At 39.1% G+C, this 15,705-nt stretch overlaps 1 protein-coding gene across 3 annotated transcripts in view; it reads right to left on the reverse strand.

The window, feature by feature from the left end:
* Positions 1-8,893: 8,893 nt before the first annotated feature.
* Mkln1 (muskelin 1) overlaps positions 8,894-15,705 on the reverse strand; it is a 113,574-nt gene continuing 106,762 nt past the window's right edge. For all 3 annotated transcript variants that reach the window (XM_027391606.2, XM_027391603.2, XM_027391607.2), the window contains 2 exons: positions 15,316-15,370; positions 8,894-9,243 (listed from right to left, as the gene is read on the reverse strand). In XM_027391606.2, the coding sequence (XP_027247407.1) occupies positions 9,122-9,243; positions 15,316-15,370 (177 nt within the window). In that variant the 3' untranslated portion in view covers positions 8,894-9,121. The remainder of the gene's footprint in view (positions 9,244-15,315; positions 15,371-15,705) is intronic.

Here is a 15,705-nt window from a genome sequence, read left to right on the forward strand (position 1 = left end):
CATTACATACAACATGATTCTACAACTTATATTCGGCAAAGATCACTCATTTATTTATTCACAAAGTAGTGATAACATGTACCAAACCTGGAGTTCGAAAATTACTTTCACCACAAAGAAATCCTAGAAAGTCCACAAGGATTGGATAAAAGATAAACCATCGAGGCTTGTGTATGCCTGGGGATGGACGATTGCAGAACTCAACAGAGCCAACACCCTGATGCTGGAAGAGAAGAGATTGGCCCCAAGAGGGCTGTTTACATGTTCCAGTTCTCACACGCTGCCCTTCCAGGTAGCTTGTAACGTTACTGACTCTACAAATCCAGTTCCTGCACTGCCGTAGAGCCCAACAAGGTGATTTTCTCCTCCCACACCAAGAGGAGGAGTCTAATCCGAAAATGGAGGTGCCAAACTTGGAACCTTCTGGCTCTTAGCTGGTGTTTACACGTTTTTTAGGCATCTGCTTAGCACGATAAGGATCTCTCATGTCATGGAAATGAACGCCTCACGGTCTGTTTATATTGTATGCCTGTTGCCTTCAGCCTTTTATTTCTGAGTGTGGGTTTAATTATGGGCATATGAGATGGTCATAGCCAACATAAGTCTACTCACGCTATGTATGTCCCATATGCCTGTCACAGTGCCTAACTGCCATAGAAATTCAGTTTTAGGGGTAAGATTTCCAATAACCCCAACAAGAAACAGCATCTTTCCCCCCAAGTACATCACTAGAGATACATAAGGAGACAACTTTTCAAACTTTATGACAAGGTAATGCTTGCGGAACATGAGCAGGGATGAGCTGTACACTTGCAACCTGGTCATACCTGTACCCCGTGTAGCAGAAAACAGGCTATTAACATTGGCTTAAAGGGGCTGGAGAGATGGCTCAGAGGTTAAGAGTACTGGATGCATTTCCAGAGGTTCTGAGTTCAATCCCCAGCAACCACTTGGTGGCTCACAACCATATGTAATGAGATCTGGTGCCCTCTTCTGGTGTGCAGACATACAGACATACAGACAGAACACTGCATACATAAATGAATCTTCAAAAATAAAAATAAACCACTTGTCTAAAGGCCTTCCTTGCCTTTGCCCATTTTGATAATGAAAAGTAAGGGAAAAAAAGGTTAAAAAAAAAGTAAAGGGTTAGCCACACCTGGTGGCACACACCTTTAACCCCAGCATTTGGGAGGGTTCTAGGACAGTCTGGTCTACATAGTTCCAGGACAGCCAGAGCTACACATCGAGACCCTGTCTCAAAAAGACAAAGGGGTGGTGGTGGTGAAGCCATCTCGTCAGTCAGTAAGAGCCTTCCTTCTTTATTCTTAGTTATTTCCTGACTTTCTGTAATAGGCATGGTTTTATAATTACAAAATCAATAAATGTTATTCAAATCCACAAAGGTTACTTAACACTCTCTAGCTTTCAGATAAACTGATCCCAGTGTGTCCAGACTAGATGTCCTCACCAGGAAGGTCATCCTGGGGAGATGACACTGAACCACCTGCCTCTACCGGGTTCAAAGGCATACGCCACCACTGCCGCACCACCACTGTGATATTAACCTAATTTCCACTCAAACTTTGGCCCTGAAGCTCTTTATCAGATAGCATCTTAATTTTCTGGTCACTGAGTACTTCTAACTCACAAAGGCAAAACAGCTGACTTAAAAAATTAATATTTGTTTTGTGTGGATTATAAATATGTCTTCTCCAGAGATGGAATACTGCATGTTCTCAGGACTAAAATAAGAAAAAAGGTCCTTGCTGGGTGGTGGTGGTGCATGCCTTTATTCCCAGCACTCAGGAGGCAGAGGCAGGCAGATCTCGGTGAGTTTGAGGCCAGCCTGGTCTACAAAGCTACCAGAGAAACGCTGTCTCAAAAAACCCAACACAAACCAAAAAAAAAGAAAGAGGTCCTCACCTTAGCTCCGAAGGAAGGAAGGAAGGAAGGAAGGAAGGAAGGAAGGAAGGAAGGAAGGAAGGAAGGAAGGAAGGAAGGAAGGAAGAAAGAGAGAGAGAGAGAGAAAGGAAGAAAGAGGTCTTCACCTTAGCTCCCTTGTACTCTTGGGGGGCTGCAGGGTCAGCTGTGCATAGCTTTAGAGTTTTAGAGTGGTAACGGAAGGAAGAAAATGTCTTCACTTCAAAAAGTAAACAAAATCTGCTCACAGGAAAGAAAAAGTGCCACATTATTCTGCAACCTCTAAATAGAGCAGAAGGCTAGACATAAAGGATAATCAATACTATACAATCTAATTGATTTCAAAAGACATTGCACACATGTCAAAAGGCAGACAGACTTAAAGAACACAGCACAACGTTTGTGCCCAGGCCAGAAGTAATGGTTAGGGAGGGAGCAACACTGTTAATGAGTGATCTCTGGAAGCTTATCAAACACATGATATTTTTCTCTCATGAAACAATGGCAAAAATGTATGTATCTGGGGTTTCAGCTTCCTGAGTGCCCCTCTGCTGCTCTGAGTCTATGTGCTTGTTGCATGTGTGTGTTTCTTCATCCTGATTAAAAAAATCTCTCCCCATAAAAATTTACTCATACATAATCTCGAATTTCGGAGTTTGACATCTACCATGAAGTGGGCCGGGCTGACAATTACTTCTCTGTGTTCTCACAGGCATGACTGGCATTTATTTATATGTGCAATTAGGCCAAGACTTGCAAAGGGACAAGTGCTCTATAACTTCACAAGTGAGCACATTAAAAAGTGAAACGCTACACACACCTCTGTTCTCAGTAGCAACTGCATCCATGAGTGTAAAGACAGCAACCAGTCACTGGCACATACAGGCTGGCATGGCCTGAATGGTTCTGGTCTTTGGTTGCAACTATGTCTGAAGCTTTGCCAGCTTGAAGGGAACTGGAACATACTCTAGGTTCTTTTCTCAATTTAATCTGTCATTTTACAGATGTGAAGAACACCTGAAAGCATAAAGTTATCAGAAACCCGCAACCCTCAGGACAAATAAATAGAACTGCCAGGATTGGATAATTCAATTTAAGGCACAAAACCTGTCAGTTCAATTCTGTATGGATCTGAAGTACACAATGACCACTTTCTTCCTATTTTAGGGGCTTAGTAAATGAACACCAATCTAGTAACATGAGCTAACTTGTAGGACTTGCTTGGGATTCCCAAGGGTCTCTGAACTCTCACTCATACACATGGGCTCACTGCATATGGAACTCACTGTGTTTCTTCTCTACCAACTAACTTGGCATCCACTAAGCAGTGAATGGAACTGAAAAATGATGATGTCTTCAGGCTGATTTTCTGTGTGGCAGCCAGCTCAGGTATGGAAATTCTTTGCTGGGCTTGAGGCTGGCATGCAAGATGGTCCAGAGCTATGTTGTAGCAAGAGCTCAGAGATGACGTCTAAGCGGGTCGTTTGGAAGCCTCCAAATTACACATTGAAATGTTTCTAGTTTTTGCCTGTGGGCTTACCAAGGAACTAGTCATATGTAGGAAAGTACTTTCCTAGTTTTCAAATTGAAAGATTACTCTAGGGTGTTTTAAGGTCTGTATTTGCAAGAAGAGGAAAAAGGTTAATTATCTAGGAAATGCTACTTTCCCAAGACTATTCAGAAGAACACAAGCTTTACCCCCCCCCCATAACTTTTTTCTGAGCCCTGACTCCACGGAATTATTCTAGGTTAACAATGAGGAGCTTTCTGCCTTTCTTAGCTTTGGGGACCTTCAAACTCCTGTTTTTCTTTTTCTAGTACACTTTCATTCTCTTTTGTAGCTCTCTTCCCGAGGGCAACACTTCTCGGGACAGTGCGCATATATGTGTAACAATCTACTGGGGCTCCCTGTGTAGCACAGAAAGGAAGACCTGAGTTCCCTTCCCACTCCACATCCTGTCACTGTTGCCTTCTCTGTTGTTGATCCCACAGGCGTCAGAGGCAGCCACAGAGAGTTGTTTCCAAGCAAACCTGGCAGTGTTTGGGGACAAGACTGCACATTTCCAGATCTGATTCACAAACAGCTGGAATGCAGAAAAGAAATCAGAACCATCCTTTGCTGTCTGTGCTGTGAACTGGATTCTAATTCAAGATCTGTGGCTTTCGAAAACGATAGTAGCAGGAATTGTCCAGGAAGGTATTTCTCTGTGAGTACTAGAAAGTCTAATTTACTGTATTGTCTAAGGACTCCCTAGGTTACTGACTACAGATGTTACTGTCTGACGATTTTATCACTAGCTTTATGACTAAGAAAGCAACTCAGTCACTTGGAATTGAATCTTCATTCATACTCTTACAATTTTTAAATATTTCATTTACTTATTCATTTATTTTATGTGTGTGCGTATGTGAAGGTCCAAGTCAACTGTTCTCTACTTCCACCACGTGTGTCCTGGAGGATGAAGTCAGGCTGTCAGCAAGGCTGAGCCATCTCACCTATCCTAAATTCATCTTGATGAGATATTTATATCATTATATTATTCTTATTTATGAAAATAGGGATATCAATTACTTAGTGGCAATAAAAGCCATTTCTAATGTTCAAACTGTATCAGAAATTAATGCCCCCTCCCAAACCTTGAGAGGGGGTCTCACTATGCTGCTCCAGCTGGCCTGGAACTCACGATGTAAATAGACTGGTCTTGAACTCAGAGATATCGTCCTGCTTCTGCCTCCCAAATGCTGGGATGAAAGGTGTACACTACAACCCTAAAAGCCAATCATTAGCACAATTTCAACAGAAAGTCAATGCTATTGATGGAGGTAGAGACAGAGAAAAGGTTGGCTAGCAATACAGTAAAAGGAAAGGGCGACAGAAGATTTAAAGTGTGGTGGCACACTAGTCTCCGTGAGCTGGCTCTCTCAGAACCTGTGTTCTGCCAACAGTTCTATGACAACTGTTTCTAGTACCAGGAAAAGAAGTTAAACCATGCCTCTCGGTGATCACTACCCCCAAATGAAAATGGCACACACATTTTATAGCAATATCTAAATGTTATTACTTCTTTACCAATATACATTTTTAATCTCATTATTCTCTTATCGTAAACAGGAACATGTATGATTTACAATGATTTGACTTTTTCTTTTTAAAAAGCAATACAATAGTTCTAAACAGTGCCATAGAAAAATCTAGAAGTAATGAATAAAGTTAAATTAGCCAAGGAAAATAAATGGAAACACAATTCACAGTAATTGGTGAGTAGAATGAATTTAAAGTTAAAAAGTCATCTAAAAATAAAATCTGAGACAGCATTTATTATTAGGAAAACAAGAGCATTTGGTGATGAAATCAACAGACTGCAATAACCACACTCCAGAAACAAGCAAACTATCCGTATTTCTACTAGTGAGCTCCATGTAACTTCAATAAATGTGGAAACTCTGACCTTCAACTGACACACCTATATAGAGAAGATTTTATATAATATTATATATATATATATATATATATATATATATATATATATATATATATATCTATCTGACATATACTAGAAGCTTTGGATAGCCAAGTCATTTCAACATTAAGACAAATTACAGAGACTAAACCCACAGTCAAAAACCACATATAAAAATTAGCATTATTTGCCTAATACAGAAAACAAAAATTGCATTAAAGAGCCCAAAAACTTAATCTGTAAATATTGTCATATACAGACTTCAATGACTATCTCCAGCAACTATAGAATTTTTTTTTTCTTGCAGAGCCTGCACATCCTAAACCACAGACTAGCTAAAACTTGGTGAAAATCCAGGCAAGAATTTCTGCAAAGGGGTGAGACTGTAGACAAGCAAGGGTTTTAAGAAAGCAAATGTTAGGAAGGGCATTCTGAAAAGGCTTTGTGACTGTCTAAAGTGCACACTATCATGACTTCTTCCTAAGAAGTCACTTCAAACAAGAATTCCCAACTGCCATATAATACTCGGTCAGCTAAGAATTTCACACTTATTTCACTCAGAAAATAAATGACTCACAATTATTCAACAAAGCAAAACAACTACAAGGTTAACTCTTTAATATATATTATTACCATGAAATTTAATATAACTCGGAGAGTAGTAATCAGGAACATTCTTTTAGGTACTTTTTGACTTACTAAGCAGCAATCTCAATCTCTCACTAAATGGGTAAGTTCTTCAGCTAGCTTTTATCTGTACAGATTTTAAGCCTATTTTGTCACATCAAACTGTTACTATGTATCTCTATAGAACACTTTTTAAGGCAGATGTGGAGAGAGCCAGTGGAATGGCAAGTTGCCAACACTTACACAGAGAATACACATTTCCTTCAGTGTGGTTTTATAAACAAACAAAGCACTGGGCCTTAAGTCTGACACACTTGTCTACATTAAACCAGTGACTTCTTTTTCCAATATTTTCTGTTTTTACTCCCTGGACACAGAATGGTCAGTTTTAGTAGAAATGGAAACCATATCAAAACGGGTGACTTTGATAAAGTTAATATTGTTTGTTAGCTTTAACAACACAGAGGTGGGAATCCAACTCTAAATTACTTTGTATGTGTGTATAGAAACACAACATAACTCTGAATCAAACCAACTGGCAGCCAAGTAAGTTCTCATGCTATTTCATAAATAAAATGCAAATGCATTTGTGAAGTGACTTGCAATTAAAATTCCTACAGAATACAAGGGCGAAAGTGGCATCAGGTATCTATAGCTTATTTCTGATTGAAAGCCATATATTCTATAGAAAAAGGGAGCCGGAGGTGAAGCTGGAACTGGGGATTATGTCAAGGGAACAGTTTCCCACTAACTAATATGTCTAAAGCTATGTGTTTTAATTTGGGACTAAGCTAGAGTATGAAAGACATTTTAAGTAGTAAAGCACACATATTTGGTTACTTAAATATTAACTTTATTGTTTAAATTATAATATTCTGCTGTTACTCCTTATGAAATATCTATACAAGTTCTAAATCTGGGTTCTGATGTGAAATGTGAGCAACATGTCAGTCTTGGTCCTGGACATACAAAACTTTCTGAAGTTATCCCTGGCAGCGCCCCAACTAAATCCCCAAGGCACAGATTCTCACTTGACTAGTAGTCAGTCATTTCAGTTAGCGAAAGCATCTCACTCAGGCAACTAAGTAGTTTCCTATGATCCAACCACTTAAACATGGTAGTGAAAAATGAAAATTTCCAAACTAAATAAAAGTGAAGAAAGATGGAATTAAAGCAGGCATTTTAAAAACAGAAGAAGCAGTTAAGAGGAAAAAAAGAATCACTGAGGTCAAGAAATGAATCTGAAGGAGGAAACTGGGGTGGTGGGGAGCATGTATAGACACAAAGGAGGCAGGCAGCAGAATTCCGTTTGATTGTAATGTCGAGCGAGGTGCCAGAGCTCACAGTGCTCAGCTACAGTTCTTATATTTGGCAGCTTCCAGTTCAAGTTTTTTTTTTGTCAACTACTGATTTGCATCTGTCTTTGAAAAAACGAGATCCACCAGGCTACTATTAGTGATACAGTTCATGTTCTTCGCTGTCATTTAAGAAAATCACTTCAGGAAATTGCAAAAGTCTTTGAATAGAATGGATTTGCTCCTATGTACAGTTAACTGGTTATTCTGTATTTATATAATTTGGTACCTGCTAAATACATTGTATTTTTCACAAGATAAGGTATTGACTTACATGTTTAATAAATTACTACTGATTACTTTGGGATGCTTATAAAGCTAAAAAGCCATGATTCAATCCTACAACTGGCAAAAATATATTTCCATTCATCCTCAAAAGTTAAAGACAGAGGAAAAAGACATGTCAAAGTCTCATTCCTATACATGACACTTTTGGTTAGTACAAGTCAGTTTCATAGTCACTCACCCTTAATAGCTGGCACATAGATATTCTAGATTCTGCTTTCAGCACGGTGGGTTACCAGCTGCAAATGGCACACTTTTGAGCAAGTGTGAATATTAATTAGCCAGATGCAAGTTTCTCATGCTACATTCCAAACCACCTGATAGGAAGGTATGCTCCTCTGTTCCCACACACAAAAATGGAATGATGCAAAGGGCAGTTTGTTGTACTTTTCTGTCTAGTGAAAAACTGTTGGTATTATTTTTTTTCCTTTTGTCCATCTAAAAAAGCCCACGTCACATGCTTCCTGAAATTCTTGTCAGCTGTATGCCAGAGGACAACTACAACCCATTACCCTTCAAAACAGCAGGGAGCCATATCAGAAGAAATGAAAGCACAGCTCTGGAACCCATTTTCCCAGATAAAACTGCAGCAAAAAGACAACTCAGAGGAGGCCGAGAGTGCTGGTTCTGTGTAACTGTACCAGAGGAGTGCCATATCCTTCCAAAAATCCCTACAAAGACAGTGAGCACGACAGGACTGCTCCCGCTGGTCATCCATGAGAAACCTCTTCAAGTTTCAGCATGATAGCCCTGGTTTCAAATTTTTGTGATTCAAAGCCACTGGCTACTGTAATATCTACTACAAAATACCAATACAATTCAGATCAAGTGTCTGGGTCAATCTTGAGTTTCACTTTTTGGTTGTATGGCAAAAAGTATAAACTGAAGTCCTCTAACCTCTCTATTGTTTAATATAATACAAGAAAAGTCAACATACACCAACTGTCCCACAGAAATAGACACCTGTCAAGAAGGAAGTAAACTAGTGACACCACTTACAACAGCTGTGATTCGAGGAAAAGTAAAAGGGAAAGAGGAGGAAAGGCAAGCAAAGGCCAGACAACCCAAGAGCAAAACCCAAATTCTTACAGCACCGAGTCCACTAACAGTGCTGTTTTCCTAACTAAAGATAAACTTGGAAAAATTGGAAAGCAAAAAAACAAAACAAAACAAAAACCCATAAAAACCATAGTTTTCGATACTACTTGCTAATTCTTAAAAGCTAAAGAAAAATATACATAATTAAATGGGAAGTATATCAATTTCACTTTATTCACCTAATGCAGGAATATGAGGAAAAGGGGATTGAGGTCAGGTACGAAGGAGAGGGTTAAAACTTGTGATAATAAGGATCCTTCAAAACTCTGATGCAGTCCTCAGTCACTGCGACGTCACCTCTGCCCACGCAAACACGGAACTCCGACTCCTGTCTCCACTTCTGAGCCCAGCAACTCAACTCAACTCCCCAGTTTACAGTGTGATGAGGTCTACCAGATTGCCTTTCGGAGGAGTCATGCTGTCAGGAAAGAAGTTTACTAAGGTGTCAAAGAGCTGAGTTCTTTGCGCATAGGTGTGATCCACATCTGAAAAGCCTGGAAAAGAAAACAAATTCACATATTATTTCAAAAATTTGACACAAAACAGAGAAGTTAATGTGACCAACATCATGGGGAAATCAAAATCAGGACAGGCTTCAAAACTAGCTAAATTCTACCAACATGATCCTGGTTCTACCAGCTCACATCACTTAGAGCAATAGTTCTCAACCCACCCATGCTGCAACTCTTTAATAGTTTTTCATGCTGTGGTGACCCCCAACCATAAAATTATTTTCATTGCTACTTCATAACTACAATTTTGCTACTGTTATGCACTGCAATGTAACGTCTGTGCTTTCCGGTGGTTTTAGGCAAACTCTGAATTTATAATTTATAATCTGAAAGGATTATGACCCACAGGTTAAGAAGCCCAGCCCTGGGGGAAGGATGCAACAGTGTGGACTAGGCCCTGTCAGCCTCCTTGGCATCCAGCACCATGTACATCTGTGAGACCCTGTTCACTTCAGACTTCTGTGCAGACTAAATGCAACTACGTGAAAACACCGAGCAGAAAGATTGTCACTTCAGTAATTAACACTGACTTCTCTCTCATCTCTCCTTTGCTAGATTCTTCTTCCCGCCATTTACATCTACAACATTTATTTTTCAAGTTCACATCAACCAATCCCCCCATCCTGGTCAGTTTGCAAATAATCTCAGCTGTTTCAGACTTCTAACAAACGGATTAAATAGTCTATGATAAATGCTTTTCCTATTACTGAATGGCAAGGTTAGCTCTGATGAATGCCATCAAAAAGAGAACCAGGGCTGGGATAGTTCAGGGAAAACACAAACTGGACTGACTCCACTCAACAGTTTTAGATCCTATTGGTTTTAATCTTGTAAAGAATAGAAATAGAACACAACATTGTCAAGGATACCAGCTTCCCAGAAGAAAATAAACAATGCCTTGAGAATAGTTCATTCCTTTTTATTTTAAAAAATTATTATTATTGGTTTTTTTAAGTTTGCGGGGGTGGGGGTTACGGGGTGGGGGTGGTGTTTCTTCCTTTGAGCTTGGCTTAACAAAGCCTACTATCATATCATAGAAATGAATAGAAGGAAATACTGCAAAAACTAACAAAGCTTATTTGAGAAGGTGAGATTATAACCTTTTTTTCTTTTATAACGCTTTTCTGAATTTTCCGAATTGCTTTACTTCCAAAACATTGCAAACACACAGAGGTTTCAAAAGGACAATGAGCCTTCACTCAGAGCCTTCACTTTGATGAGTCTGTTGGTAGTGTCTCGCCTGACACGTTCTTAGTGTAGATACTGTGCCCTTCTCGTGCATCACCTCAGAAAGCACAGGGTTATCAGTTTGAACCAGTAGCAATTAACATTAACTTTGATCATAAGGTTAACTCAGCCTATGCCAAATTTCTCTGGTAAAGTTTTATTCCTACCTCTGAAATTAATAAACTGCAAATGGGGAAATTGTTCAACATTTCATAAATACTTTGTTTCTCAAAACACCAGGACCCAGTGATTAGTAGTCATTGATGGTTCTTGATGGAAGAGCAATAATGTAAACTACTGTGATTTTCTAACTGTTATTCCTTCTGTAGTTGCCAACTGGCACTCTGTTATAAAGTGCTCCCCCACCCCTCATTGTTTTTTCAAGGCAGGGTTTCACTATGTATCCCTGGCTGTCCTGAAACTCTATCTGTAGACCAGGCTAGCGTGAACTCACAGAGATCTACCTGCCTCCACCTCCCGAGTGCTGGGATAAAAGACATACGCCACTATGCACAACTATAAAGATTGTTTCTTTATCTTCCTTTTAAAATTTATTTGTTTGGATCAGTATGTACTCTTGAATTCTTCTCTTATTCAATATTAAACTCATCACTGTCACCATTTTGATATTCACATCATCTCAGATTTAACCAGTAAAAAATCTACCCACCAATTTTTGAGCATCTCTTTACTTTTCCATATAATAAGATCTCAAGCTTATTCCTACACAGCTCTGGAGTTAGTTATTTTATAATTCTTTGTAGTACCAAATTATCTGAGAAATCCAAAGTCAGTTACACTAACTGCCGACATATCATTTCTAGGCCTGGACATAAACTCCACTCTTAGAATCATTTAGGAGATTTAGTAGATGAGGAGACTCTAAAGTTTATCTACTCAGTCTTAACAGCGTTTAACTGAGTGTGTTATGCTCCCTTAGTCCCCAAAAGTATCTTTACTTTTATCACATTTACCAGTAAGGAAATCAAAACTTACTCCCATTAGGTGAACTATGAAGGGTACTGAGAATCCTTTCATGTGGACGGAGCAGATACATACAGCACAGTTTCACAAAAATATTTCAAAGCCACACCATTAAATAACATATGCTGTACAGTATGTTTTTACACTATGTAACAAGCCCAGCATATTCAAAACCATATGCTTATATATGCACATTAGTATAAAATCTTGATTAAAGATCCTATATTTACAAAATCACCTAATCACTGAAATGTATTTGTAATCTCACAATCAAGACTTGTGGCGCTATTGTGAATATTTATAGACAGTGCAAGATGGCAGAACATTTGGGGTTGCCAGAAGCACATCCCCAGTAAAGTCTGCTTTCTTGTTTCAGGTCTCATATTATACAGCTGTCATTTCATGTTCTGTATGGAGCCACAGTTTTTCTAATTCTGTCCTGTTTGATGGTGACCCCACCATTTATAGTGGCCTGGAGCTTTCTAAGAGTAAGCAGCCGTGACATGCCTTTCAGAGACAGGAGGCTAAACAAGCTTCATTCAGGCAAGGGCTTTGGTTCTCCTGACAATGTGTTCAATGTAAATGAATAAATAATGTGCACTAAATAAAAAGGCATCAAACAGAAATACCCAAGAATCAATGCTACGCAATGATCTGTTAGAGGGGCTCACAGAAACTTAATCCTCTGAGTTTCCCCCAAGAGCAGTGATTCACCTTCACTAAGTCATTGTCCCTGTGGTTATAAAACATAATTACTTTGAATAATCAGAATCAATTATATCAACCTATCTCTTTACAAAGCAGGGTTGGGCAAAGACACACCAGGTAGAGCAGACTGGGAAGCTGTGTAAGGGGAAACTCATGCTTAACCACAGTAGTGCTTTTTTGTTTGTTTTTCTCCCAATCCACGTAAAAGGGGCAGGAGTCCAGGACATTCACCGAGGACACAAAGCCTGGCATGGCAGCTCAGGAAGGGCGGTGCTGATGCCGTGCCTCTTGCTCCCCTCACTTCTACGGCTCTGTACTAACCGTGACTGAAGACAATGACTGCTCTAAAGACACGAGGGTCTACTAGGAACAAGCTTTGTTTATACTCCCAGGAAAACAAACTGTTCTTGACAAAATATGTCCTTTGGCAGGGAGTAGGGAAGAAACAGAAGAAAGGAATTAAGCTAAATGGTAAAATATCTGCTGACACAGTCCTAACCTATTTAATCACTGTCAATAAAGTCTTGTTAATGGCTAAACATTAGCCAAGAAAGGTCAGTGTTGACCAACCAATAAGTAAAAATAATGGCCCTGGGCTGTGGTATCTGGATACATCAAGGCATGAATTCTTTTAAACTGATGGCAAGTACACAATTTGGGTATCACTATATCTGCTTCAAAGGATAAAACAGTGAAAGGCATGAGCTTTCTGGCAATGTTTGTACCTAGTTTCTCCATTCACCAGGACAAGGCTGCAATGTTTGGCAGTCTAAAGATACACCCACTAAAATGGTGTTAACAGTGCCTGCTAATCTAGCCTGTGGAATCCAACATGCTTGGGAGTTAAGGACTGCCAGTTTTCTATTTTTTTCCTTTCAGTTTCCTATCTTACCACAATGATCTCAAGCTATTCTGGAGTCAGAAATGAAGACCAGAGTTGCCTAAATCATTAAAGAAGCCTCAATTACTGTTACAGAAGAGAGAAGGCAAAAGTCCCAAGGAACATTGCTGTTCTTTCCCATCCTAGGGAATAGCACCAGAATCACACAATTTATGTTTTTATTTTCTTCTGAGAATTATTCACTTTTAGCAGACAAAAGGACAACCAATGAATACCCCAAGGACCATTTGATTTTAAATAAAAGAGCAATGTTTCTATTATGCACACTGCTGTACAACTCTTGGGCTAATACTAATAGCACTGCCATCAACAAGGTTAGTAAGTACTCATGTAAAATTACACTTCACAATCACAAGTTCAGGGCTACAATTTCTCACATTTCAAAGATTACTCTTTGAGGCCAAAGAATCTTGAGTTCAAGCCCAGTGTGGAACTTAAAAAAGCACAATGCTAGCAAAAGACAGAAGCTACCTATCATGAATTGTCCTAACAAAAATATCCCTGAAAATTTACAGCATAAAAAAGCTCTGGGTTTTGGAACTTCTGTAATAGACTTTTCAGACTTATTTTTATGACAGCCTAGGTTAGCTGCTGTGTAAGTGTGCGCATGTGTGTTAATTTCATGTTAAATTAGCATATGAAGTGACAGGCTTCCTCTTGTGTTTTGGTACACTCTGAGCTTCAGCTGAAGGCCACTCCTCTCATGTGCCTTCTTGCCCATGCCCCCACCTGAGCCCTTGAGCCCTCAGAATCTCCCCATCAACTGTTACAGCACAAGTGTTCTCTTATACACCCCCCCACCCCGTCCCTAAAGCCTTTTTCTCCTCTCATGGCTCCTTCTAGTGTCCTAGTGTCTGGCCTCTCCCTGCCCTCGCTGCCCACAATAAATATAATAACATTATAAGTACATGAATTGGAAAGCTAGGGTCCATACATGACAGATGGAGTGCTTGTCTCAAATCTGAGTCACCTCACTTAATGCTACATTTTCTACTTCCACCCATTTTCCTGCCAATTTCATTCTTCTTTATGGGTGATTAAAATTCCATGTATGCTCGTACCACACTTCCATTATCTATTCATGTGTTGATTGACATTTAAATTGGTTCCATTTCCATCAAACAGAGCAGCAATGAAAAAGGATGTGAAATACTTTTGTGTCAGGATACAGAGTCCTGTGGGTACATGCCCAGGAACAACACAGCTGAGTCACAGTGTAGTTCTATTTTTAGTTTTTGAGAAGCCTCCACACTGGTCTCCACAATTCCACCAGTACTGAAAAAGGATCCTCTTTCCCCATATCCTTTGCCAGAGTCTGTTTTCATGTTTCCTTGAGGACAGCCATTCTGAAGACTACAGTGAAATACAGTCTGAAAGTAGTTCTAATTTGCACTTTTCTGATGGCTAACTATATTGAAAACTTTAAAAACCATTTACAGACCATCTGCATTTCTTTTGAGAACTGTTCACTGTCCCTGTTATTAAGTGGCATGATTAATCCATTCGTTTATTTAGGCTTTTGTGTATGTGTGCTTACATTTTACACTTCTTTTTTACATCCTAGTTGCCTAAAATACAGCTGGCAAAGACTTCCAGTTTACTATGCTGGTAGTATTTTGCTGTGCAAAGGCTATATGATGTAATCAACTTTCAATTCTTGCGAGCATTTCTTATGCTATTGGAGTTTTATAACTTTAGTTACTTTAATCATCCATTAATACCATTCAATTTCTAGCACCACATTTTTTCAAGTAATTTATTAATATTAAATAAGAGTACTTCTTTTTTTTAAATATGAGTACTTCTTAATGAAGTCTAAGGGGGAAAATCTTAAGGGGAATTGATTTATTAACCATTAACAATTTTCACTTCTAAAGAAAGATAAATTATTTTCAAAACATTTCATTCCCCACCCCATTTACCAGCTCCTGATACTATACAACTCTCCAAAGAACAAAGAGAAAACAGCCCACCTGATTAAGTGTTGATTCCAGAGCAGTGATACAAAGATGAGTTTATTTGACCATGCTTCTATTGCCATCAGCCTGTATCAAGGGGTACATGAACTGCAAACTGTAAACAGGAACTGGCGGATGATGCTAGAGAAGCAACCTTTTAACAACTACTAGAAATTGCAGGAACTTGTTTAATGTACACCTCGCCTAATACTCCATACCAGAGATCAAAATCCAACCAAATGTTAGTGCAACAAGATAAACTGCTGGGACACTTACCTAGAGCTGTGAAATCTGATCCAGATTTGAACAGAGCTGAGGCCAGGAGTTGAAACTGTAGAGAAATACACAAGCAAATTAGCAGGCTGATACACTTAGGGAAATAACTTCATCGTTTTTTATTTATTATAGCCTCTGTTCTTATGCATTCATCGCACAGATCTAATCACCAAAACCTGGCAACATCCCCTGCATAGCTCCACATTTACATTCAAACAACATGCTGGGTTTTCCTATTTATTTTTTTGAAACAAAGTTTTCACTGTGTAGCTAGGCTAGCCTTGAACTCATAAACCTCCAATCTCAACCTCCTTGGATGTCTTTAAATTTTCACATACCAATATTTTGTAAGGCCCAATTGTCTTTTAGAAGTCTGAAATGGGACAAATA

The sequence above is a fragment of the Cricetulus griseus genome (genome assembly GCF_003668045.3).
Source record: "Cricetulus griseus strain 17A/GY chromosome 1 unlocalized genomic scaffold, alternate assembly CriGri-PICRH-1.0 chr1_0, whole genome shotgun sequence".
NCBI lineage: Eukaryota > Metazoa > Chordata > Mammalia > Rodentia > Cricetidae > Cricetulus > Cricetulus griseus.